This window comes from Passer domesticus, chromosome 23 (genome assembly GCF_036417665.1).
Source record: "Passer domesticus isolate bPasDom1 chromosome 23, bPasDom1.hap1, whole genome shotgun sequence".
NCBI classification, from domain to species: Eukaryota; Metazoa; Chordata; class Aves; order Passeriformes; family Passeridae; genus Passer; species Passer domesticus.
Window position 1 is genome coordinate 7,128,864 of NC_087496.1, and position 25,505 is coordinate 7,154,368.

General features: G+C 53.0%; 1 protein-coding gene across 4 annotated transcripts in view; it reads left to right on the plus strand.

Moving 5' to 3' along the window:
• The first annotated feature begins 381 nt into the window (after positions 1–381).
• The window catches only part of SIK3 (SIK family kinase 3), a 69,446-nt gene continuing 44,322 nt past the window's right edge, over positions 382–25,505 (plus strand). The window contains exon 1 of one of the 4 annotated variants that reach the window (XM_064397575.1): positions 382–624. In XM_064397575.1, the coding sequence (XP_064253645.1) occupies positions 430–624 (195 nt within the window). In that variant the 5' untranslated portion in view covers positions 382–429. The remainder of the gene's footprint in view (positions 625–25,505) is intronic. The other 3 variants (XM_064397576.1, XM_064397577.1, XM_064397578.1) reach the window with 3 other exon arrangements.

Here is a 25,505-nt window from a genome sequence, read left to right on the forward strand (position 1 = left end):
GGGGGGGTCTCACCATGACGTCACTGAAGAGTGACGTCAGACTCATCCCCCATATCTCACTGCTTCCTCCCCAAAACCTCAGCGCCGCAGCCCCTCTCTGTGACGTCATTCTCCCCCCGAGACGAGGCGTGACCCAGGTGTATGTGAACAGGAGGGGGGGGGGGGGCTGTCCCTGCTGCCGTGACGTCACGCGCGGCAAGTTTCCCGTTTCCCGCGGGTTTCTCCCCAAACCCGCAGCGCGCGCCCCCCCCCCCGTCCCCCCGTCCGCCGCCAGGGGGCGCCCGCCGCGCCGTGACGCCAGCGGTGACGTCAGAGCGCCCGCCCCCCGTCGCCATGGCAGCCGCCCGCCCCCCGGCGCCCCCCCGCGGATGAGCTCACGCGGTGCCGCAGCCCCGCGCGGGGGGGGGGGGGTTCGCTCCGCGCGACAAGATGGCGGCGGCGGCTGCGGCGGGAGGAGGCGGCGGAGCGGGGGCTGCCCCCGCGGCCCCCCGGCTCTCCCCGGCCCCGCCGCCCCCGCGGCCCCCCGGGCCCGCCCGCATCGGCTACTACGAGATCGAGCGCACCATCGGCAAGGGCAACTTCGCCGTGGTGAAGCTCGCCACGCACCTGGTGACCCGCGCCAAGGTGAGTCGTCGTCCCCCCCCCCCCCCGCGGGGGTCGCGGCGCCGGCCCGGGAGCCGTGAGGGAGCGCGGAGCGGCCCCGAGCCCCCCCAGCGCACAGCGGGCGCTGCCGGGGAGCGGGGCCGCTGTCACGGGTGTCCCCGCGGGTGGCACCGGGATACCGGGGAGGTGGAGCGGGGGGATGCTCCCGTGCTGCCCGGGGATGCTCCCGGCGAGCCGGGGGCCGCACGGAGGGCGGGCGGGGGGCAGCTCGTTTCTCACCGAAACGATGAGAGTCGGTGGTGGCCGAGCCCTCAGGGCCGTGGGAACAGCGTGAGGAAGGGCCTCCCCAGGGAGCGGCGATCCCGGCGGATCCAGGTCCGGCCAGGTGAGCCCCGCAGCTGGCAGGAGATCCGGCTGGATCCCGGCTCGGGCGAGCCCTGCAGCGCGGCCGGAGATCCGTGAGGAGCCGCGCTGCGCTGCCGGCCGTGCCGGTGCCACCGAGCCGCCGGACACGGCGGGTCGTGCTGCGTGCAGCAGTGCCAGCCCGGGATGTCCCCGGAGCCGCGGCGGGAGCGGGGCTGCCATGGGCCGGCAGGCCCGAGCCGGAGCCCTGCGCCTGCTCCTGGCTCCGGGCTGCCTCCTTGGAAGCGCTGCAGAGGAGGATGGGGTTGGCTGGCCTTGCTCCTCTGCCAGCTCCTGGGGTTGTCCCTCTGTCAGTTCCTGGGGTTGTCCCTCTGTCACTTTGTGGAATTATCCCTCTGTCAGTTCCAAGGGTTGTCCCTCTGTCAATTCCCATGGTTGCCCCTGTGTCACTTTGTGGGATTGTCCCTCTGTCAGTTCCTGGGGTTGTCCCTCTGTCACTTTCAGGGGTTGCCCCTCTGTCACTATCTGGGGTTGTCCCCCTGTCAATTCCCAGGATTGCCCCTCTGTCACTTTCTAGGATTGCCCCTCTGTCACTTTCAGGAGTGACGCCTTTGTCACTTTCAGGGATTGTCCCTCTGTCACTTTCTGGGGTTGTCCCCTTGTCAGTTCTCAGGCTTGCCCCTCTGTCAGTATCAGGGATTGTCCCTCTGTCACTTTCTGGGGTTGTCCCTCTGTCAGTTCTCAGGCTTGCCCCTCTGTCAGTATCAGGGATTGTCCCTCTGTCACTTTCTGGGGTTGTCCCCTTGTCAATTCTCAGGCTTGCCCCTCTGTCACTTTCAGGAGCAGCATTGTTTTGAAGCAGGAGGAGAAATCCACCATCGCCTTGGTTTGTTGGAGCTCTGGCTCTTTGCCCGGATAATAAAGTGAAATTAATTCCAGGGGCTATTTAAACATCAGTTATAACACCTCCTGGACAGTTCTTTGCAGAGCTGGGCTGTATTTGCCTGCCCTGACGGCTGTTTTGTGCCTGCAAGTGCTCGATGCCACAGTTTAACCTGCACTTGAGGTGCTCTGTGCAGTTGTTCTCCCCATGATGAACCTGAGCCTTGCTGGGAGGAGCAGGGTGATGGGTTCAGGTGCTCCACGTGCAGGGGGCTGACCCCTCTGAGGAGGTCACTCCTGGAAAAGGAGGGATCCAGCTCCGAGCCTCTTTCCTGTTCCTGTTTCCAGACTCCCTCCTCGGGTCAAGGTTTCTTCTCAGTGGTGCTGACTCTGAAGTTTGCAAAATACCAAAGCAGAGACCACGTTTTGTGCAGGAATAGTCGATTTTGCCCGAAGAATGGCAGAACACTCACAAATTTTGTCTGGAAATTGTGTTCCAGGTTTACAGGGCCAAGGCTGGATTTTGCACCTTGGCTTTGGGTGGTGGAAGGGGATACTAAGCTTGGAAAGCTTTGCTTTACAGCAGTGTACACTCATTCCTACTGCCCTGGAGTGACTGAGGGTGGGCTGTGGGGTTCAAGAAGCAGATTTTGGTGGGATGGGGAGGTGCTGGGGGCTCTGGAGTGGCGGGTTTGACCTGCAGCACCTTCCCTGCACGGAGCAGATCCAGTCCCTGTCCCTCTGAACTCCGGGGGCTCCCTGAGCCTGGGGAAATACCTGTGCTGGAACAACTGCCATCTGTTCAGCTGAGCTGGGATAGCTTGGAGCTGAAACTTGACCTGGAAGCTTTCTTAAGTCCGAGGTCAGGTTTCCTTTCAAATCCCAGCCTCTGGAGAGGAGTGCGAGTGAATGGATTGGGTTCTGCTTGCAGACCCTGAGCACTGGGGGTTCAGTACTTTTCCTTCGCTGACAGAGCTGTTGCTGTTGGCTCTGGGAGAGGAGTGGGGAAGGAGAAAGGAGCTGCTTGGTTCAGGCTCTGGGACTCATGAGATTCGAGGGGAGGTGTTGATGGAAATGCATTGGAAAGGGCAAATCCTTGTGGGGAAGCATTTTTGACTGGCAGCAGAAATACAAAATAATGCTACTGCGAGCTTGTCTTCATCACAGTTACACTTTTAACACTTCGACTTAATGGAAACAACTCGGAAGCGAGTAAAACCTTGGCAAAATGGTCCCATTTAGGGATCTGAAAGAATTCTTTGATCACGGAACGCAAGCGCAGCCGGGCTGCTGCCTGTGCTGGCAGCCCCTTCCCGAGGTGATCCCGCTCTCCCAGCAGCAGCTGCGTAAGAGAACCGGGCAGTTCAAATATAGCCACCAAATCCCTGCACAAACTTGACCCCATGTCACATTCTCTTAGAGAAAAGCGGGTTTGCTCGTCACGGCCCCTCCTTGGGAGCCGTGCTCCTCCACCGTGTCAGACGGAATTCCACTCTGAGTGTCTGTGTGGGCTTGGGAATAGATGTACCCCGTGATTTTGGGCCTTTTCCAGAAGGTGAAATTAGTGATGGTGTGGGCTGGTGTCCACTGCTGAGCCTGGAGTTAGAGGTGGTCTGTGCATGGGTGCTGGATCCTGTTTTCCTTTCTGATGGACATTTACCAGGTCAAGTGGACTTTGACATGACAGCTCGAGATAACAGCCGGAGCATTCCTGGCTTGTGTCCCCTTTTCCCTAAAAAGAGAACGGAGGGCAGTTGGGTGCCTGGTCTGGTCTTGAAGGACTGAGATTTTCCTGGCCCTTGGGAAGTTGAGCACTGCATTTATTTAGAGAGAGGAGCAGGGCACCCGGCCCTGCTGGGCTGGCACGTTCTGCTGACACCGAACGTTGCAGTTTACACAGAACTGCATTTCAGGAGCTGAATGTGGGTCAGCAGTGCTGGGGACACTGAGGAAGGGGAATGTTAATCATCCCAAAGGGCAGGAGGCCTGTATTCATAATTGTCTCCGCTGGAGCCGATGGAATAGAAGGGAACAGTCTGCAATTTACGTATTAACCAAGGCAGCAATTTACATTCAGTCCCTGCCCATGCAAAGTTGGGCTCTTGTGCTCTGTCAGAGCTGCTCTGATGGCTGGGCAGGAGCTGGAGCCACTGCTCTGACCGGGATGAACTGGGCACCTGTGGGATACCTTGCTGCATCCCTCCTTCTGTCCCCCTTCCTTTTGTCTCTTCTCATCTATTACAAGAAACCCTTGTTTCTGTGCTAAAAATCTTCAGAGTGACCTGCTGAATGAATTGTTTTCCACAGAATTTCCATTTATAAATCATCCAAGTGACTTCATTAGAATTCCAGCTCTGTTCAGACGGTGGGGTTGTTTTTAATGCCACATTTTTTCATAAGGGCTGGTCAGGGAATGTTCGTGCTTGTGCCAAGGAGCACATACCTTATGTTCCCATGCCCTTTGGGTGCTGTGTTTGAGCCTTCAGGAGTTGCTGGGGCTGAGGAGGACAGAGAGGGACGCTGGGCACTGCTGAGAGCTCTCTGCTGTCCTGGTTCCATCAGCTCCATGTGGCTGGAGATGCAGCCGGGGCACGGAGCAGCGTGTACCTGCCGTGGCTGCACTGCTCTCATGGAGTGTTTCACTGGCAGACAGGAGTCACTTCCATATCCATCTTTCTCTTGAAATGGGATTGACGGTGCTGGGAGAGCACAGCTCCTTCCCAGGTGCAGTGATCTTCCTGCTGTGCTGCCTTCGCTTCTTGAGGGCTGGTTGTCAACTTAGGTTTGAGTTAAATTTCAATAATACGTGGATGGGCAAAGCTCAGAGCACATTTCACTGGCTGGGTGTTGTGAGATCCTGTTTAAGGGGTACCTGGAGTTGTTTTAGTGGGTAGTAACCCCAATCCATGATGCTTTAATCCTTGGCATGCACAGCACATGCACAGCTTCAGAAAGGCTGGAATTGAGCTGATTTTTTTTGAGGTTTTTAAGGAGCTAAGCCTTGTCTGGAGAACAGGAGGCAGCTCTGCCCTCAGTGGGAGAGGACATTCCCTTCCATGAGAGAGCAGCTTCGTTTCTGTGGTTTGTCTTTGGGTGAGTTGGAGTCACCAGTGGAACACATTTTTCACCGGAGTTCTTGGAGGTGGGCAGCGTGGCACTGGAAGCCAGGATGAAAAGCAGGATGAAAAGCAGGCTGGCACACTCCATGGGGAGCTGTGCTTTGCTCTGTGAGTGCTCAGGCTGGGTTTGGTTCACTCTGCTCTGTGAGCACAGGGGCTCCAGGACCCGTCTGGATCCTCTGCTCCGGTGCAGAGCGCTCTGGGCCCAGAGGGTGGAGGAGCCTTGGTGGCTGCCGTGCCCTGCTCCTGCCGAGCTGGCACGTGGCTCCGGGCTGACTGGGGACTGCTCCCTGCAGCCAGCCTGCCCGTGTGATAAGCCCCGTGCCAGCGCTGCCCTGACTCATCGGCCTCGTGTCAGATGGGATCCTTCAATACCGGTGCCACACGTTTTGTAATGACCCACACCTGCTCGCCTTTCATCAGTCGTTTTCCTTTTCTTTTGCAGTGTTTGGTGGTGCTTCACCTGTCCTGCTTCTTATTTCTCCTGGCCATAAGGGAAGCTGATGCTGTGGATGGCTAATTCCTCAGGCAGCATGGTCCTGCTGCTCACAGGGCCTTTGTTCTCCTTGCTTGTGTGCTGCAGGAGAGTTGTATTTTAGTTCTCATTTGGTGGGGAGATTTAGCAAAAGCCTAAAAGCTAGAAATGAACTTTGGCTAAGCAGAGTTGCCACAGTGAGGATAAGAGGGAATATTTCCTAAAACCTCAGAGAGCCATTGCCTGTATCAACTGTGGGATGAAGTACTGACATTTTATGTTTCATTGCCATGTTTTTCTTGCTATAGCAAATAACATTTGATTACCAAGATGTTAATGCCAGAGCATGATTGAATTGGAGACCAGGCTGCTTCTCGAGATGCTAACAGGTGGAAACAGGAGAGGCAGCTGACAGTGGGCAGGGTGAGCTGGGGGGCCTGTGGGATGTGTCCTGAGCCTTTCTGGGCAGGGAGAATATTCTAAGAGAGCCAGGATAATTAATACCTGCTTGTCAGCTGTGTGGCTCTTAGCTTATTTGGAGGGTGAGGTGGGTACAATTCTGTACCTCTTCAACCTGGCTGCCTCCCACCTCCTGTCTGGAGTCCCTTCCTCCTGAACATCTGCTGTACCAGAGCTTTGGGGCCGCCTGATGAACGAGGTGGTGGCACCTTTGGGCAGGTACAGAGGCTGCCCTGTGAGGAAGAGCACTGACAGGAGCAGGAGGAGGGAGGGCTGTGACAGACAGGGAGTGGTGGCTGTTTTCCAGGAGGGTCTCACAGAGGTTTGGTGCATGCTGCAGAGGCCTAATGAGGGTTTCTAGAAGCTGTCTCCTCATTTGTGTTTGAAGGAGGAATTACATGAGAGGGAAATAAGGAAATGGCAGTGTGTTGCTGGGAGACTGGGCTCCTTGGGTATTAGACATTTTCACAGAGAAGCAGCTCTAAGCTCCTTTTCCCCATGTCCTGTCTCTGTATCAGTGACTGTACAGGGTGCTGCCCCTTCTTGCTCTCACCAAGACGATTGCATAACAGCTCTGTGTTTATCCCCATGAAAGTAAAGCTTTGGGAAGTTGCTCCAGCATTGCTAGCAGAGTAGAATTCAGTTTGTGGTGGAAGTTCTCCCTTCCTTTCTGGCTGAAAAGATTCTCATGAGAGTTGTGACTTCCCTGTGTGACCGTGGTGGGTCTCGTGCTCTGCACACCCCAGCAAGATGCTGCATTCAGCTGAACCTGCACAAGCAAAGGTTGGACTGGCTTGGAGCTTGCACAGGTTTAAATAGAGCAATTTGGAGATCCTCTAGTTAAGCCATTGTACTCCTTTAATGCATTCAGGGCCTTTCTGCTGATCCCAGGCCAGGGGTTTAATATGCTGTGTTAACACTTAAATGAAGAAACCACCGAAGGCTGATTCATTATTAGTCATTATGTGTCTTTTTCTAGTAATTCTGACCCCAAGTCTCTCTAGTTGAGGCTAAACCTCGCCCTCTCTGCTAAATGGCCATCAAAGGGGTTCCATGAAAAGGGAATTATGTGGCTTCAGCCAACTTTCAAAGTAGTCGAATCATGCTATCCCACACAAACAAACTCCCACAGCCAGTGGAACTGACACGTTGAGCTCAAAAATAGCCCAGTGTGTGTGGGGGGAGCTGAGCTGAGCTCTGCTCTGCACATCAGAGGATGGGCAGGAGATCCTGAGGCAGCACAGCAGCAGAGCTGGATCTCACTGCAGCCTGTTGGACCTGGCTGGGTGTTATCTTGAAGCTTTGGGTGCTTTCAGAGTGCATGGTCTGATCCCAGAGAAATGTTGCTGATGCTTCTGGTTTCTTTTCTGCATCCAGTGTTGGGGACAATTTCCAGCCCGGGCAGCTGCAGCTTGGAAGAGCTGCAGGAAAGAGCTGGTCCTTGTGCAGTGCAGGTGTGTTGGGATAAACTCAGCATCCCTCTGTGCAAGATGTGGAACTTTATCCTGGGAGTTGGGCTTGTGGCTGTAACTCGGTACCAGGAGTGCAGATGCTCTTCTTGGAGCTGCTTTGGCCATGGGAGGATTGAAATGAAGGTGTCACTATGAGCATTGGCTCGTGCCTTCAGCTGCAGTGTGTGCAGGAGTGGCTGCCTGTGCAGGGTTTGTGCTGCCTGTCAGAAGGATGTGGGATTTGGGAGCTGCAGTTCCTGAGAACCTGTCTGAAGGAGCGGGTGAGGAAGGTGGGGATGCACTCACAGAAACCAGACGTGCTCTGGCACAGTGCAAGGTGCAGCAGAGGGCTGTGCTTCACCTGGCCTGGCTGGCAGTGCTGGGGTCAGCCTGTCCCCAGCGTGATTCAGCACAGCCTGCAGCAGGTCAGCTGAGCCACGGACAGAACCGGCCATGTCCTCCCAGGGACCGGAGTGGGAGCCTAACCAGCTTCCCAAATCCTGCCCTGGCTGCCTAACTAGGGCCTGCTGACAGGAGTGATGTGTGTGTTGAGTTACCGCCTCGATTTGCAGAGGGATGAAGGGACTGGCCTGAGCCAGTGTTGTGCAATGCAGGGGTGGCTGTTCCCCACGGCCCAGCTGGGTGTTGCCATTGTAGTTGGGAATCTCCTCGACGTTTGCCACTCTCCTGTATGGTTTGGCTCTGCCTCCAGCTCCTTAAAGCGTCGGCTGCAGTTATAGAGCATTAATTATAGTACATTTGGAAGATGGTTTAGAAGAAAAGGAGTCTGTGGGGTATCAGCGTGCGACTGCGGGCCCGGAGCTGGAGGCCAGCGTGGTTTGACAGGGAGCCAGGCCCAGGACGACTGTCAGAGCTCCATTAGCTGAGCGCACGCCTCGGCACTACTGGGAATACAGAGAATGCGGGGCCGCGGCAGCAGATTAAAGTGTTTCAATTAAAGTCTGCATTTGGAGGCTGTGTGCGTCTGCTGCCTTTCAGCAAGCAGATGGATGGTTCTTGTCTCCTTCCAATAACTTTTAAAATGTGGTTGGTCCTGTTGGAAGGAGTTCTGAATGAGAGGGACGCAGCGAGGTGTTTTTGAGGCTGGGAAAGTGTGCGTGGATTTCTGCAGCAGAAGGGAAGACACATTTTTTCCAGGTTTTTCCTTACCTACACAAGTCAGTCTCAGCTTGTCCTGGCTCTTTGGCTGCCTTGAGCTTTCAGCTGTGCCTTTTCCTGCATAACCTCTGTCTGTGCAGAGAGTGTTAATTGCAGGAATACCTTTGGAATGTGTATGGAGGATAGCAGGGATGGGTGTGTGACAGAGCCATGCCATCACACTGTGGGCACAAGGGGTTTTTTAAGACTCTGAGATCTGCTGTCATGTAACCTGAAGCGTTTCTGAATTTTTTTGCCTTCGTTCAGGCTCATCAGGTACTTCCAGGTGTGTTTCTGGCCCCTCTCAGGGGACGGTATCTTTAGAGCCCTGAGGCTTCTTGCTGTTGGGCGAAGGCAGCTGCATTGAAGCTGGTGCCTAAAAACTAATTGTGGCATTTCGCAACATGAAGTGCTCCTAATGGAAGGAGTACGTTTATGAGCTGTGTGTCATTGTGTGTGAAGTGTGATCAGATAACTCGCTGAATTGCAGCACTGAGCCTAATTGGAGCTGGTTCCTGTCAGTGGGATGGAAGGATGCAGTCTGTTCAGGTGTCGTGCTGCTCCTGCAGGCTCGCAGGAGGCTGGAGCCGTGCTGGTGCTCAGGGTACCCGTGCCAGGTGGATCTTCTGTGATACAGTCTTAGACAGTGACAGTGAAGAAATTAGGGGAAAAACTGCCTCTTGTCACGTGTATATCTAAATTCTTAAAGATGTTTGTCTGTGCCCCTTTCTGCTGAAATAATTAGCTGCAGGAAAGGGTTTGCTTTTGTCAGTCACTGTGACAGTGTGATCATGTCGCTGCGTGCCCCAAATTTTCCTTTAAGCTCACAGCACTGGCAGCAGCCAAAGATGAAAAGTATTAGTCTTGGTACTTAGTCCTTCCTCTCTAGATGTGCTTGTAGGAAATCCTTGGGCTGTAATCTTGCAAGCGGCTCTGTCAAGGTTATCAGGCTGGCTGGAGTGCCGCTGACGGACGGGCTCCGGGCAGCCCGCGCCGCTCTTCCCGGCTCCCAGCGAGCCACCGCTGCTGCCGGGAATTGTCCTGGCCTCTCCGTGCCTTGCACAGAGAAAGGATCATGTGCTGGGTGATTTATGGCAGGTTTGCTCGTTCCCAGGTGGCCGGCAGACAATGGTGCTCTTTTGTTGTAGCCGGTGTCCTCTGCAGCCCGAGGCTGGAGCAGCTGCGGCTGCTTTCAGCAGTTTTGGAGGTCGGAGGACCCCCCCAGCAAACTGATTATGATACAGCTTAGCTTGTGCTCTATTTCTTTGCACATGTACCATTAATGAAATCGAACTGCTCCCCAGCAGCCATGGAGGAGCATGTTCTCAGCTCTACAAAGCCCATCTATGTTCTCCCATCTCTCTGGCACAGTGAGGGGGTTGTCAGTCGTACAGCAACTGTTTGTTTTCAAGCACAATCTCATTGGAAACCAATAAAAATCATTCTGATTCATTCTCTGTACAAGGATTTTAATACTTGGCTTCCACAGAGGCTGTTTTTCCCCTGAGCAGCTCTGGGAAGTGTAAGATTTAAAAAAATCCAAAGACTTTTCCTTTCTGCTGGTTAATTCAGCTGGTTTATGTTAGAAACAAAGTGCAGAGTTGGTGGAGAGGGAAATCACGGTCGCTCCCTCCCCCTTGCTGCAGCGTGGGTGTCGTGTGCCCACTGCCCTGGCAGAGCTGAGGTACATGGGGAAACCTGTGCTTAGTCAGAACAAAATATTCATGTGTTTTTCATCCAAGCTGAGACTCCCATTACACAGTAAAATGACAAGTGAAGGCTGACTATAGGTATTTTCCCACTCAGTGGGCGCTTGTGCAGCTTCTGAGTCATCAGCTGACGGTGTGGGCCTTAGTCTCTGCTTTTCCTCGTGTGTGTGTGTGCTGCTGGTCCCAGTTTGGTTCCACAGACACAACTGGATCCTTGTTTTCACTTGCCATTGACACAGTCGGGAATGAACTCAGTCCCTTCGTGTGAACCCAAAGGAAAATGGGGTGGTTTGGTGACTGCAGTCTGGGATTTGAAATGCACCACCTTCTTTCAAGGTAAGGTGGGATACAGCCCCTGATTATGAGACCACTGAATTCTCTAGTTCCTTTTTGAGTGATGGTCCAAGCTCTAGAACTTTTGTAGGGCTTGAAGGCAGATGGGTTTGGGATATTTAGGAGGTGTAACTGAAGTTGCCTGGAGCTGTTGGCAGTGACCAGCACGTGGCTGGATCTGCTCCCTGTTTCTGGGGCTCTTGGGGTTCCTTGTTGCTGTGCCGTGGCAGCGAGGTGCAGAGCAGCAGTTGCTTTAGTACAGCAGGAAATTAGTGGGAAAACTAAACGTGTCAGAGCTTTCACCATGGCAACAAAGCCCAGCTGGCTCGCAACACAGCGAGACAAAAGCGGGTCAGGTCTGCACAGAGCAAGGTGGGAGCCTTCTCCAGGCTGAGTGCCTCCAAACCTGCCCCTTTTCCTGGGGACGGGGCTGGTGAGGTGACCAACATCAGGATTTGGAGCTGGGGATTAGAGGTGTGCTCCACTGATCTCATTCTTATGTCATCAAAGCACCTGACTTGGGAAGTGCCCAGAGCCCCAAGGCTGCAGGAGCTCGAGGAGTGTTTGGACAAATCTCTCGGGCATAGAGGGGGATCCTTGGGGCTGACCTGTGCAGGGCCAGCACTTTGTGGGTCCCTTCTGACTCAGAATACTCCATGATTCTGTGCTTTTTGCAGTGGATGGGAATGTTTTCTAGAGGCCACACAGTCACTCTGATTGTTTCCCTTTCCCTGAAACTGTTTGTAAATAATGGAGAGGTTGTAAGTCTGCCTCGTGTGACAGTGCCCAGACATAGTTGCTTAATTCCTCGGCTCTTTCTGTCGGATTTGTGAGCAGCCCAGAGGTTGCACGAGCACTAAGTCACGTTCTAATGGCACACCATCCATTTGCTTATCTGTCTTCATTGCATGTGTTCCAGCATTTTCAGCTCTTCGGTGAGGTCAGCACAAAAAGGGCTGAGAGCACTGACACGTCCAGCGACACGTGGAAGGGCTGTCTGTGCTGTCCCCCTGACAGTGTCTCGGCGTGGTTTGGCCATCCCCAGCCAGGCTCAGCAGCAACGATGCTCCCGCCGTGCTGCTGCTCAGGAGTTGTTTTCCTCATAATTGAGCGGGGTATTAAAAGGTTTATGGTTTACAGTTACAGGCGTTGCTCCGGCCGGAGGAACGTCGAAATCGATACGGCAATTACTGCCCGGCTCGTCACGGGTTGTGACTCTCACATGCTTGGGGAGACAAAAGTGGAAGTGGCTGGAGGAGTGCCACCAGCGGGGTGGCCACGGGCTCGCCTCCAAGCCAGGGATGGGGAGCTGGGCAGCATTCCTCAGACTGGGACAGGGTGGCACACAAGGAACTCGCAATTGGGCTGTCGGTTTTGCAGAACACGAATATTAAAAGGAAAAAAAAAGTAACTTTAGAAGTGCTCTAAGAGCAAGAGTGTTTTATACAATTTTCTTGTTCTTGTCGTCTTCTCTTTGGAGTCGTCATCCAGGCTGGGGCTGCGACTGGAGGAGGGTAATGGCAGCAGTGACCAGGCCTGGGTGGCCCTGGTCGGGAAGCGCCGCTTCCTGCCGGATTTGCATCCCAAGCCCTAAGTCAGCACTTCGGGGCTGTGTGTGGTAGGGTGCCCTGGCTTGTTGGAGTGAGTCATCATTCAAATAGACACCAGAGCAAACGGGCTTGTCCAAACAAGAGCAGCTCTGCAGAGGCAGCCGGCTGCTCCGTCTGAGGTGAGCAGCAGAAGGCTTCTTGTTTTACCACCTGCACGTCTCCCAGGTCCCAAAGCTCGCGCGGTGTCGGAGTGGTAGCACCGCCTTCCCTGCTGCTGGAACAAAGCTGGCTTCCTGTGCTCCGAGGTCAGATCCTATCGCCCCGCGGGGAGCGGTGCTTTGGGCCTGGCAGATGTTTTCCTCTCCAGGTCCCAGAACAAAGGCTGCTCTGCACAGTCTGCCATGGTGCCTCCTGCCCCTCGCTGGTGGAAACCTCAGCCGTGCATCTGAGTGTTGGGATTCATGGATGCTCCAGTGGTTTTGTTAGAATAGGAGTATCAACTCCCAATTAAAATGGTGATTAAGATAGCTTTTTGGTTTTTGCTAGATGTTTTTTTCTTATCTTAAATGTGTTTGAAGATCTTGAACAGCAATTGCAGTCCTCTGTTTGCTTTGATCCTTTGGTCTGAGGAGAGGCTGCGAGCGGCTCTGCAGGAATGGCATGTGTCACAGGAGCTTTGTTTGAGTTCTCCGAGCCCTGTGCTCCAAATTCAGGGCTGGAGTAAGAAGTGTTTATGATGTGTGACTTGAGTGAGTCACCTCGAGTTGGAGGCAGCTGTCAGCCACGGGGACCTGCAGAGCCCAGCCCATGTGCAGTACACCTGGCTGGGGATATCCCGAGCAGGACACCTCGCTCAGCAGGCTCCTGGCTGGGCTCCGCTCCTTCTGTCACACAGAAACCATTAAAGCTGTGTGAGAAAAGCGCTGTCACCTCAGCCGTGCTCTGCCTCCTGCCATGCTCCTGCCTTGTCATCTTTGGAGGGATTCCTCCCCCAAATGCCCTCCCAAGAGTTGTGCCCTACACAAAGCTCCTGCTGGCACGGCCCTGCTGCTCTGGCCCTGGCAGCGTCCATTTCGGGTGACAACACTGAGCTCCCAGTGTGGGAATCCTTCCGTGGAGTTCATTTTCCTCATTGTTGGCAAATTGTGAGCCAAATGTGTACACAGTTTAGAGCAACAACTTCCTATTGACAGTGCTTTCAGAGGAGCTGTTGTTTATAAAGTGAGGGATTTCCAGCTTTGTTTTTCTCTCTCTCCAGTGCAGAGTAAACTCTTAGAATTGAATGTTTCATTTTTTGACTGCTTGATAATAGTTGTTGGATTCTGCTGCTGTTGGTGAAACCCACAGGCTGAGGGGAAGGCTGGGCTCTGTATTTTGGATGTTTCCAGATCTATATGTGGTATAAGTCCTCAGAGAATGGACGGGATCTGGGCAACAAAAGGTGTGTCAATGGGAAACACAGATGTCCACTGAGCCTTACACCTTGCCTCTGTGTGATATCAGTAGAAAGGTCTTGACCCACGCTGTGTCTGTGTTCTAGCTGGAAGAGAAATGGGAACAAGAGGAAGAAAGGCAGGAAAATAGGTGTATCCCTGCAGTTTGGTGTGTGTGTGTACAGCACAGAGGTCTGAGCAGTGCTGCGCTGCTGTCCCGTGTGCTCACACTCACTGCTCAGTTTCTTAATCCAGGCACTGCAGGAGCATTGCCAAAAGCTTTGAGGGAAGTGCAGGAGCTGGAATCCACTGAGCTGCTATCAAGCTGGTGTGTACAAAGTACCTTTTGATGCCATTGCCCAGCCAGTTCCATCTGGGTGAGCGGGGCGAGTTCCTCTCTCCGCACGGTTGGGCTTCACGCCAGGGTGCTCCATCTCACACACACGTATGAGAATGTTGTAAAAACATAAATCCCTAAGCCTCTCCTGGTGATATTACTGTCATTACTCTGCTCGTAGTTTTCAGAAGTTGGGGTTTAAGTGGTTCCTTGATTCTGTCCTCTCCTGTGATATGTCTCAAACCGCCCCTGGAATTAGTGCCAAGCGCCGTGGTTGGGAGTCAGGTTGAGTGACGCCTTCGGCAACCAGCTCAAGATCAGCAGGAGGAGATACAAGATACTCGGGTGCTGTTCGAGCTGATAGTGCCAGAGAAATATTTAGCACATAGGTGACACTTCTAATCTTTAAAGCACTTCATAAACATTGGCTAATCCCACAGTGCAGTCTTGGTTGGCAACCTATCTGTCTTCCCTGGAGAGAACAAACGGCTGGAGGACTCTGGGAAGCTGCGGTGCAAGGCTGTGATAGAGCTTGAATTTCACTTGGATTTTTTTGAAGTATAATTCAAGTTACAAGATCCGCTGCTTCTGTGACCTGAAGCACATGAACTGCCTGCACTTCACTCATACCTGGAGTGGAGGTTCCCTGTCCTCGTTCAGGGGACACTGGGCTGAGCTGTGCAGCCAGGCGAGAGAGGATGAGGAGAGGCTTCAGCTCACCTGTTCCCTTCAGCACATGCTGGGGCCTGGCCAGGCAGGTGCAGGAGGTGCTGTGTGAGTACCAGCTGTACAGGAGAGTCATGAGCAGTCAGGGTGGGAGTCCTGAAAAAAAACCTGTGGCAAAATGCTGTTGTACAGCTGCCATTTGCTGTGAGGAGAAAACCTGAATGGCTTCTGCTCTTCAGGAATTGACCTTTTCCTTCAGCATCCTGCTCTCATGGAAAGAGCAAATCCACAGGGAAGGTCAGTGCTTCCGTGTCCTCAGTGGCAGATCAGCACTGTGCCCCGTGGGTGAGTGAAAGGGAGCTGGGAAAGGGCACTTAGTGTGATACCAGGTGAGGCATCTCCTCGAGCCTTGGGGCGTCCCTGACTCCAGTTCTGAGAGTGCCCAAATCCTCAAGCTACTGGTTGAGAAGGGAGGAGAGGCTCTGCCTCTCATGTTGAAACCGGGGCACTGTGTAGGAAGGAACGTAAGATTTGTATCATCAAAGGGCTGAAAGCAAGAGGGAACATGATTTTGTAGCCTAGTGATGAGGGAACTCCCCTGGGAGGGGATAGGGATCAGCTTCCATCTGTGCTCCAGGGACTGTTTATGTATTTTGTGTTGAGAATTGCTGGATGAAGCACATCTCGAGCAGCAGTGAGTTTCTGAGGAGTAACTGGCGGCTCTGAGGGCTGGCTGACTGTGCCTCACCCCCACTGGGGCTTCTGCACTCACCTGGTCTCTTTTAGGCTGTTTCTGGGACAGGGACCGTGGTTATTTACAGCTGAGTTACCAGAACTTAGAGAAATCATAGACCTCATCCCACTGCAAGTATTAGGCAGCCACAAGAGTACTACCAGTGTTCTACAAGGAAACTCAAGTGTGTTTGTTTGACCTCCCTCAGACACCTGAAGGTGTAAAGATAGTGCAGTGTGTGAGACAGCTTGGACCAGAAGATGGTGGTTATCAGGAGTTGCAAGGTGACGAAAACCAGTGTTGTTTAGATCTGGCGATTAAGAACCTTCCTTTCACTTCTGATTTACTACTTGAGTATCTAAATTGCTTAATGAGAGACAGTAATATGGAAAACTAACAAGGTAGGAAGCCTGGTTTCCAGTAAAGCTTAAACCACAAGGCGTTTATCACAACCTGGTGGGGGGCAGTCCTGCTATGTATTAATAAAGAAACCAAAAGGGTGTCTTTGTCAGAATATTTTTTTTTTTTCAGGCCTTGGTTGGTAAAAGGTGGCAAAAGGCAGCCAGGTGAGGTGTACAGAACTAACTGCTCCCTTGCTACCAGGAGTAGAAGCTACAAGGGCGTTGCACCAAACAAGCCTGGTCCTGTAGCATTTTGCTTAGATAAAAGATACAGAGAACCCTGGGCAGTAACCTGCAGTTATTTCCAAGTGCTTGTGAGTTAATGAGCCGGCTCCGTGCGGCTGCCGGGTCAGGCAGCACAGCTGGGAAGGGGCTGGGGCAGGGAATGGTGTGACCCTGGTGCCAGGGGAGGGTCACACCATTCCCTGCCCCAGGGTTTGGGTAAATAAACCTGATCTCTGCAGATTTTCTGTACAGGATCAATATGAGTGGTGGAATTCACCGTGAGCTGGCAGTGAGCGCTCGCAGCCCAGAAAGCCAAGGGTGCCCTGGGACACATCCAAGGGAGTGTGGGCAGCAGGACTGGGGAGGGAATTCTGCCCCTCTGCTCTTGACAGACCCCACTGGAGTCCTGCACACAGCTCTGGGACCTCCAACACAAGCAGGACGTGGAACTGTTGGAGCAGGTCCTGAGGAGGCCATGAGGCTGATAAGGGTACCTCCCCTACAGGGACAGGCTGAGAGCTGGGGCTGCTCAGCCTGGAGAACACAAGGTGGTGTGGAGACCTCACAGCACCTTGCAGGGTCTGGAAGTGTGGTGAGGTCCTGCACAGGTTGCCCAGAGAAGCTGTGGCTGCCCCATCCCTGGAAGTGTCCACAGAAGTGAACAGGTCTTGGAGCAACCTGGGATAGTGGAAGGTGCCCTGCCCATGCAGGGGGTGGAGCTGGATGGTGTTTAAGGTCCTTTCCAACCCAGACCATTGTGGGACTCCATTCCATGCTCCTGTCATTGGCATTATCTGGCAGCACAGCTCGGGCTGCAGCACGCTGCCTGTTGGCTGGGGAAGTTGTTTTGATTAGCTGCATCATCCTCGTGTGTGCAGGGATGAGTGTTTTCCTCGCAAACACCAGTCACCCTGCGAGGAGGCTATCAGCTCGTGTGGAAGAGGAAGGGTCTGAGCTTTATATAATCTGTTGGCTCAAAGACTTTTCAGAAACAAATCTTGCGACGGAGCTAGAGGCTAATGACAGCAATATGTCTGCTGGCAGCCAGCAGTGATTCAGAATAGCTTTGGATCTATCCATATGCTCCTCTCCTTGCGTTACTGCTCAGCAGAGCCGAGTGCAGTCGAGGAGGGGTTTGAGGAGGGTGTGTGGCATGGCAGAGATTCCAGCTTACCTCCTGTTGGGGTGAACCCACGGCCTGTGTGTGTGAGGGAGTCATCTGCTTGTGTGCTGTTACCTCTTGCGTCATAACGTGTCATGGCCTTGGAAATAAACCCCCACCTAGTGAAGAACGGGCTGTATTTAGAATTGCTGGGGTGCTTCATCTCTGTAAATTAACGTCCTTAAGCAGCCACTGCAAAAACTCTGATCTGTGACTGGATGCTCTTTTGGAGTGCAGCTTTAGGAGCCCGGGAAAGCCTGTGTGTAATGCAGAATTCCTGCTGGTTTCAACCAAGACTTGTATTCTTCTCTTCTTCCTCCTCAGATAAATAGCTACAGTGCTTCAGCAGACCCTGTCCGCTCTTTGAGACAGGGAATTTCTCACAATGCTCATGGAAGGATGAGTCCCCCCATTCCATGAGTGTCTTGGGATGCCGTGAGAGTGGGGTAGAGCTCATGTCACCCACGCAGAGCTGTGGTGAGGAGGTGGCCCTGCTGCGCAAAGACTCCTGACTTTACAGGTGGTTTAGGTCTTGCTTTCTGCTTTTTATGGCTCTTACCTGGTGGTTTTGTGCTGCAGCTGATAAGTTACTGACGCTGCTCACCTCCTTCCTGCACACCTCTGCGGGGATGTGCAGCCGAGCAGGGATGAGTAATGCCTTTGGAAGAAGTGTTACCCTAACCTTTTATTCTGGGTGCGTACATCGAGCGCTCGAACCTCTACATTTTCCATTGCATTGGATGACTGTACATTCCTATCAAATGATTCATTGGATTAACATAACTTTTCTGTGAACCAAAATATCTCCTCAGACCCTCAGAGCTGAAGGGATCTTTAGCAGATGCACTGTTGGATGCTCCTTGTGTGCCTTCCCAGCCCAGTGCTGTGTACACACGGGCTGGAGTGTGAGGCTCTCCTTTCTCTCCCCCTACAAGTGCACTTGGTTCCCTCACATTCCATTTCAGTGACGTTGGAAAGCTTTTTTCTTTCTTTTTCCCCAGAGGACTGAGCAGAGCTGTTTACCCTCAGCTCGCCAGCTTCCCCTCAGAGAGCAGGGCTGATGAGCACGAGGGGGAAGGACAGGAGAGCACAGGCAGAGGCTTGGGGTGGCACCAGGTTGATCCTCACCTGCTCAGGTGCTGTGCTGCTGCTCATTCTGCTTTGGCAGCTGTTCTGCAGCTCTCTTTGGGCTTTCAGACTGGTTTGGCATTGAGCTGTGGGACTGTGCTTGGGGCTCTGCAGCTGCCTGTGCCCGTTTGTGATGCAGTGCCATCCCTGCAGTGGTTCCTGCTCCCATCCCTCGACAGCTGCTCCTTGGAGAGTTGCAGGCTGCAGAGCTGCTGCCCAGAAACGAGGTGTGTCTGTGTGAGCAGCACAGCTCAGCTCGCAGCTGCCACAATCACAGCCCGGGTGGCTGTGGTGCGGCTGGGGAGATGAGTGGGTCCCAGCTTTGCAGGGAGATAATTCCAGGCTGTTCCTCAAGACTTGCCGATGTGGGGTTGATTTTTTTCTTGGTTGTGAAACTGCCCTCGGTGTGGCCTTATCTCAGAGCTGCTTGCCTGTCCTGCCCGTGTCCTGCTGCTCCTGGAGGCCTGCTGCTGCTCCCAGGCTGGTTTCCAGGGGTGTTTATCTGTGCACTGCCGAGCCGCAGTCCCGGACGAGTTGTTCCTGAGCAGTAAGCTGGGGATGATTTCAGCTGGGCAGTGCTGGAATGCTCTGTGCCCATGGGGAGTTGTGGACTGTGGACCATTGGGGTGTTGTGTGTGCAGTGACCTCGTGTCCTGCTCTTCTGGTGACGTTCAGTACCTTGATGTCCCCTGGCTCTGGTCCCCTCTGTGGCCATTGAACTCTTTGGCTGCACCACCCCTGTGAGCTGCCCTGCAGCTCTGTTCACCTGTGTTAGGGTGTAAAACTATTATTTAAACACTTATCTCCTCTAAATGTGACTTTATTTTTGTAATTTTAAGCATCTCCGAGTTGTTAATCCTGCAGGAATGATGGCCCTATCTTTTGCAGCGTGATCTGAGGGTGCAGCTCATGACTTTATAGCAGCTTTTACAGCTTGACCTCGGAGCCTGCTGGTTGTGTCTGGGAATGAGCAGAGGAATGTGAGGCGTAGAAGCTGTGGCTTGCAGGAAATATGTTTTTGTGGAGCCTTGCTGATGGCAGTGACTGGCTCCCCAGCAGCCTTGTGGGCTCTTTACAAGGTGCACGTACTGGTCCTGGACCATTCTAGTTATCTCAGATATCACATTTATTGTCTGACACTCTACCACATTCTGCAGCCAGGGAAAAATTCTTGTTTTTCCTGAGGCAGCTGTTGCATTTATGGAATTTTTGGTACGTGCTAGAATAGAAACTAATTTTCATTTTGTACCTGAATCATAGAAAGTCAGGCTAACACGACAGAGCTCGTTGCTGCAGAGACAAAAGTTCTCCTGCACCACACAAACCTCTGGCTGTGCTGGCTCCACTCAACTCTTCCCTCTCCTCACTACCCCAGCTTGGCACGGGGCAGACACCCAGCACAGATGCCTTGCTGAGGGTGATTCTCCTGGAAAAGTGACAGCACGTGCTGTGGACTGGGGAGCAGCACCATGCTCTGAACACGCTTCTTGCACGCTCTGAACAAAGTAAAAAGCAATCCTTGGGCATGCAGGATCTCCTCTCTGCCGGTGGCTGACATCTTCCTGCATCCTGCTGCTGGGACTGAGCTGAAATGAGCTGATCTGGTTGCTGGCACTGAGAGCAGCCATCAGTTAGTGTGGCCAGTCCTGCAGCTGGTAAATAAGCCTTTGTTTTCATCTGCATCTAAAGAGAGAAAAAATACTAATCAGCCTGGTGAGACAGTGCCTTCAGTTTCTTGCTGCTATCATTCAAATTAATAGAAATCTCATTTATCTCCTTCTGGTGATATATGTCCCTGGAGAGCAAGGTCATGGCAAATGATACAAATGAATGAATAGGGGAGATGGGAAATATGATCTGAAATTCCTGCAGGCTCGCTCATCTCGCACCCTCCGTGTGTCAAGGGAGCCTGGATTTACGTCACTGTGCCTTACATAAGGATCCATAATGTGATAGCTCCCGAGGTTGTGTGGGTCTGGGGAGGCTCCTGTGTAATTGGTTCAGTATGTGCTCAGCAGAGCTGCACGGCTCCCCTGGACAGCTCTGCAAGCCTTGCTGCTCAGGAACCTTTATCCAGCCCTGATGTTTTGTTTTTCTCCTGTAGCATCACCATTGACTTTGGAGCTTCAGCTGTTGCAGGTGTCTTAAATGGTTAAAAATGTTTAAGGGGGGGAGAATGCAGTTAAGGTGTAAATCAGCTCCCCGAAGCTGAGCATTCAATATTTCACAGAATCCCAGAATCACTGAGGTTGGAAAAGACCTCCAGGACCATGGAGTCCCAGCTGTGCCCCATCCCCACCTTGTCCCCAGCCACTGAGTGCCACCTCCAGCCCTTCCTTGGACACCTCCAGGGACGGGCACTCCAAACCTCCCTGGGCAGTTCCAAGGCCTGAGCACCCTTTCCATGGAGAAATTCCTGCTGATGTCTCCCCTGAGCCTCCCTGACCCAGCCTGAGGCCGTTCCCTCTGCTCCTGTCCCTGTTCTCTGGGAGCAGAGCCAGAAGGTCCCCCCTGAACCTCCTTTTCTCCAGGCTGAGCCCCTTCCCAGCTCCCTCAGCCTCTCCTGGGGCTCCAGCCCCTTCCCAGCTCCCTCAGCCTCTCCTGGGGCTCCAGTCCCTTCCCAGCTCCATTCCCTTCCCTGGACACAGAAGCAAGGAAAGAATTTGGGTAAATGTTGCTATCAAGTGTGAATCAGCAAGGCTCCCTTCCCAGCTCCCTCAGCCTCTCCTGGGGCTCCAGTCCCTTCCCAGCTCCATTCCCTTCCCTGGACACAGAAGCAAGGAAAGAATTTGGGTAAATGTTGCTATCAAGTGTGAATCAGCAAGGCAGTGTTTTTGGATTGCTGCACTTTTCTTGCTTTCTTGTAGAGCTGCAATAAATCCCTTGCCCAGGACTGGTCAGTCCCTTGTTGGATCAATGCCCACCTCTCCTGCTCCAGGCACTGTGATGCTCTCTGGACGTGCCCTGAGCAATGTGCATGTCCCCAGAGAAGCTGAATTGCACATGAGGACTCGGTGCAGAAGGCCTGTGCTTAATCCCTTGCAGGTTTTGGGGCACACTCAGTGTTTTGGCGGCAGGGCTGGGTGCGAGCAGGCGCTGCCAGGCCTGACATTTATGTCGTGGTCTTGTGATAGTCCAGGTTTAGAAGGCAGGCAGCTTGTTTTACTGGCACGTCACCCGATAGCCGTACAGTATGAGCTGCTGGCTGCTGTCCCCTCTGACTGTACAGCCCAGCCAGGAGGGCTTCAGAGCACTCGAGCTCTGGGGCCATGTGAGAAACTGTGTGGGACAAACCTGCCCTGTGCTGGCTTTGTGCTCACGGGGAGGGATGGAGCAGGTTCCCTCCCTCAAGATGGGACTCTCGTCATCCTTGTGATAAGAAAGAGTCACTTCAAGTTGTATCTGGACTTTGGATTTCATTGTGGTTTTGTGTGGATGTGCAGAGAAATAAAAAACTGCTGTCTGAGTGACACTGAGGTGCTGGAGCCTGTGCAGAGAAAGGCAATGGAGCTGGGGAAGGGTCTGGAGCCCCTGGAGGGGACAAGGCTCAGCCTGGAGAAAAGGAGGCTCAGGGGGGACCTTGTGGCACTGCACAACTCCTGACAGGAGGGGACAGCCAGGGGGGTCAGGCTGTGCTCCCAGGGGACAGGAGGAGAGGAAACAGCCCCAAGTTGTGCCAAAGGAGATTCAGATATCAAGGAAAATTTCTTCACCGAAAGCATTGTCCAGCCCTGGAACAGCTGCCAGGGCAGTGGTGGAGTCCCCATCTCTGGAGGTGTTTTAAAGCCATGTAGATGCTGCACTTGGGGACACAGGTGGTGGTGGCCTTGGCAGTGCCATTGGGCTGACCTTAGAGGGCTTTTCCAACCTGGATAATTCCGTGATTCCAAGGCAGCAGGACAGACTGAGACCTTTCTTTGCTGAGGCAGGGGTGGTGGTGGTCTGTCCCACACACAGCACCTTTCTGGGCTGCCATTTTCACTTAGGACTTCTTAAAACAAGGTCCTGTAAGGGAAACGAAGCCCTGCCTTGGCAGCCCTGCTGTCTGATCTTTGGTAAGTGCAGATGTGCATCTTGGAACAATTTACTCCTGGTTGTGTTCAGGGCTACTAGAGTGACTCTTCGTTCCCACATGTGGAGCATGGTTTCAGAAGGTAATTTAAACAAATGGAGCGCCACTTCCAATTTTTCAGGCTTCTAGTTTAGGAGCCAAAATCGTTCTCCTGGCTCCAGCTTGCCCACCCTGGCTGTATCAGTTCCCACATGGCCTGCCAAGTTTGCAGACAGCTATCTATGGTCCCTTTTCCCTTCTGAGGAGGCAAAACTCCCTTGGCTGAGAGTGGTGTGTGCTTTGTTGGGACACGGAGCAGAGCAGGGGTGGGCAGGCTCTGGGCAGCCCCCAGTGGTCAGGGAAAGCCCTGCCTGGGACTGACCCGTGCTGTTCCTGGAGCCTCAGGGGTTTTGTGAGCCCCAGCTGTGCCTTTGGCCCTGTCAGGGTTAACACGAGCCGTGAGGTGCTCCTGGCTCCTGCTGGATGCTGCCAGGCAGCATCAGTTCCTGCTGCTGCACTTTGGGAAGGGTGGTCTGGGATCAGAAAGTGCCGTGGGCTGTGTGGACACGGAGAACACACCTCTGTTGTGTGGCTGTTGGCACTGGAGCGTTACCTTAATGCGTAGTTCTGTTGCTGTTCCATGGCTCTCACTGCACTGCTAGGTCTGGGCTAAGTGAAATGATTTAGTAGCACATCAGCTTGTGCTTGTGAAAGTAAATATTTTTGTTCTACTGAAAGCAAATGGAAACGTGTGGTCAGTGTCCTGGTGCAATAAGTCCTGACCTGCTGCTTGGAAGGAGTAGGAGATGCTGTGATGAGGGCACAGCGATGGATTTGAGCTTGCTGGGTGTGTGTGGAGGGGAGCTCAGAGGCCCTGGTGCACCCCAGAGATGCACAGCAGTGCCCCAGGCATTTGCAGTGGCCAGGGGCCCATCTCCTCTGTGCTGCTGTTACTCAGGGTCCGTGAGCTGTGAGTACCCACTGCCTGCCCCGGGCTTTGTACGTGTGGAACCGCTCAAATACCCGAAATTCAGACACGCCAAGCTGTGTGCTGCAGACTTGGTTTAAGACCCCCAAACGGATCTGTAGGTTGGCTGTATTTGTTTGCTTTTTGTTTTCTTGCAGTTTCTGCAGATATAAAGGAGGCTTTGTCCTCTGTGGGCCCTGAATTTCCCATGTACAAGGAGAGGCATTGAGAGAATTCCAGGCTGCGGCTTTGCTTCCACGTGCCCCTGCTGCATTTACCTGTATTTAGTGCGTGGCTCTGACTCAGTGTTTACTCTTCAGTATTTAAACATTCCCTAGAAATTAAATCTTTTAAGAACATTATTCTTCACACCAAGTGCTTGTAGAAGCCCAGTTGTGCAATGCCTACGCTCATGTATTGGCTGCTGTCTTACTCCCTCGGAACAGGATTTATGGTGGCAAAGCAAAGCAGCAGCCACAATTAGAATTTGGGTACTACAGCGCTGAAGTGCTTTCAAAATAGCAGTGTCTGTGCTCCAAAAATACTCCATTGTCCCCTGCTTTGAGAGCTGGTGACAGCCATGGTTACTTGTCCCACGTGTTGGTGCCGAGGGCAGGATCTCCCTCCCGAGTCTCGGGGTGCCTGAGCCTGTTGGCACCAGGAACGAGTTGGATTTGCGTGGCTGGAGCAGCAGGGATCAGAGTGACACCCTTTGCTGTTTGATCTTTGGCCCTTTGCCACGTGCTGTCACCAACCTGGGGCTAATGGCCGTGTGTGACATTTGGGAGCCTGGCTGGGGTGATTAGTGGGACGCTCCAGTTGCCCGCGCAGACCTGAATTCACTCCTCGGAGTGCAGCTTGCACAGAAAGTGAATCACGAGCCATCCTCTGCCGTGGAGTGACACCCAGCCCGTGTCCAGGTGGCTGCCCTGCCTGTGAGCCAGGCTCCTGGGGTGCCTTTGGCAGCCCTGGCACGGGGCAGTGTCTGGGTGCCCTTTTGCTCACACCGTGCTGTGCCACGCGGCCCTGAGAGCCTGGGGCTGGATCATGGCTTGGCTTTGAAGTAGGTTTTCAGCTCCTGAGCGTGTAATCTGTGGGTTTAAGTCGTTTCTGCTGATAAGGGAAATCAGATAGTCTTGTTGGAAGTGGCTTGTAGGCTTCTCTAGTGTTGCAGTTCAGTTCCGTGCCCAAGTGAAAGGTGATTCTTTAACAAGTTGGTCCGTGCAGTTACTGCTGTGGAGGATTCTTCTGTCAAGCTTGCTTTGTTATGAAACAAATTCAAATTTCAAGCAAATCTTTGTGGTTTTGGGGGGAGCAGATACTTCCTGAAGTTCCAAGAGGCAGCTCCTGTGTTCTGACATCACTTAGTGGAAGTGACTGCAAGGGTGTTTTGTCCTCAGCAAGCTGGAATGAGATTCCCTGATTCTCCCTTGCTAAAAGGGAGGGAATTTCTGCCTTCACTCAGGTAATACCACTGTAGAACATCAGTTTATTTTAACCTGGACTTTACAATCAGACCCAAGCTGCCAACCTTTCATCTTCCTTTGTTCTAAACTCTGCTGAGGGCAGGCAGAGGGCTGGGGACAGCCAGTGCTTCTCCCACCTAACTGGGGGTAAATCCGTGGTGCTAAAGCTGGCACAATTTGGTTTGCTTCTCCTGCAGAGCCTGGGCAAGCTGAGGGTGAGGAAGGGACTCTCCATCGCTTGGATGTGGTTTATCTTGGTTGTTGAGGGTTAATGTGTTGAAGCCTGCATTCCTCACAGTTTCACTTTTGGCTTCTCTTTCTAAAAATTTCCACTCCATTTCATAACAGTTCTGGAGTGAGGGGTGGTGATACTCGGGAACCTTAGAGTCTGAAAATGTTCTGTGTAATCGGGGGCTGGAGGCAGCCACAGTTGTTTTCAGGCCCAGGGGAACCAGTCTTCCTGACAATAACATTAACCCTCCCTAAATCAGCTAATTGAAGGATTTTTAATTAACTTAAGGGGTGGGGATGGTAAATAGAAGCAGTGGTTTTGAGAAGAAAATTGCTTTCTGCTGTAGTCTTGTGACTGATGAAAATTCTGATGTTTGAAGCTAAAAAATAGTGTCTCACCAGTTTGATCATTTCTATTGCTGTTGGAGCCAAGCACAGACTCCAGTGACTGGGTTTTGTGGCACGTAACAAACATCATTATTGATGGAGGAGTGTCTGAGAGGCAAACTCCAGCCTTCCAAAGCTTTATGTGCACACAAAGGCTGGATTCAAAATGTTGAGTGTAACAACTGCACTGACTTTGTACTGAAAATACTTTTGGTG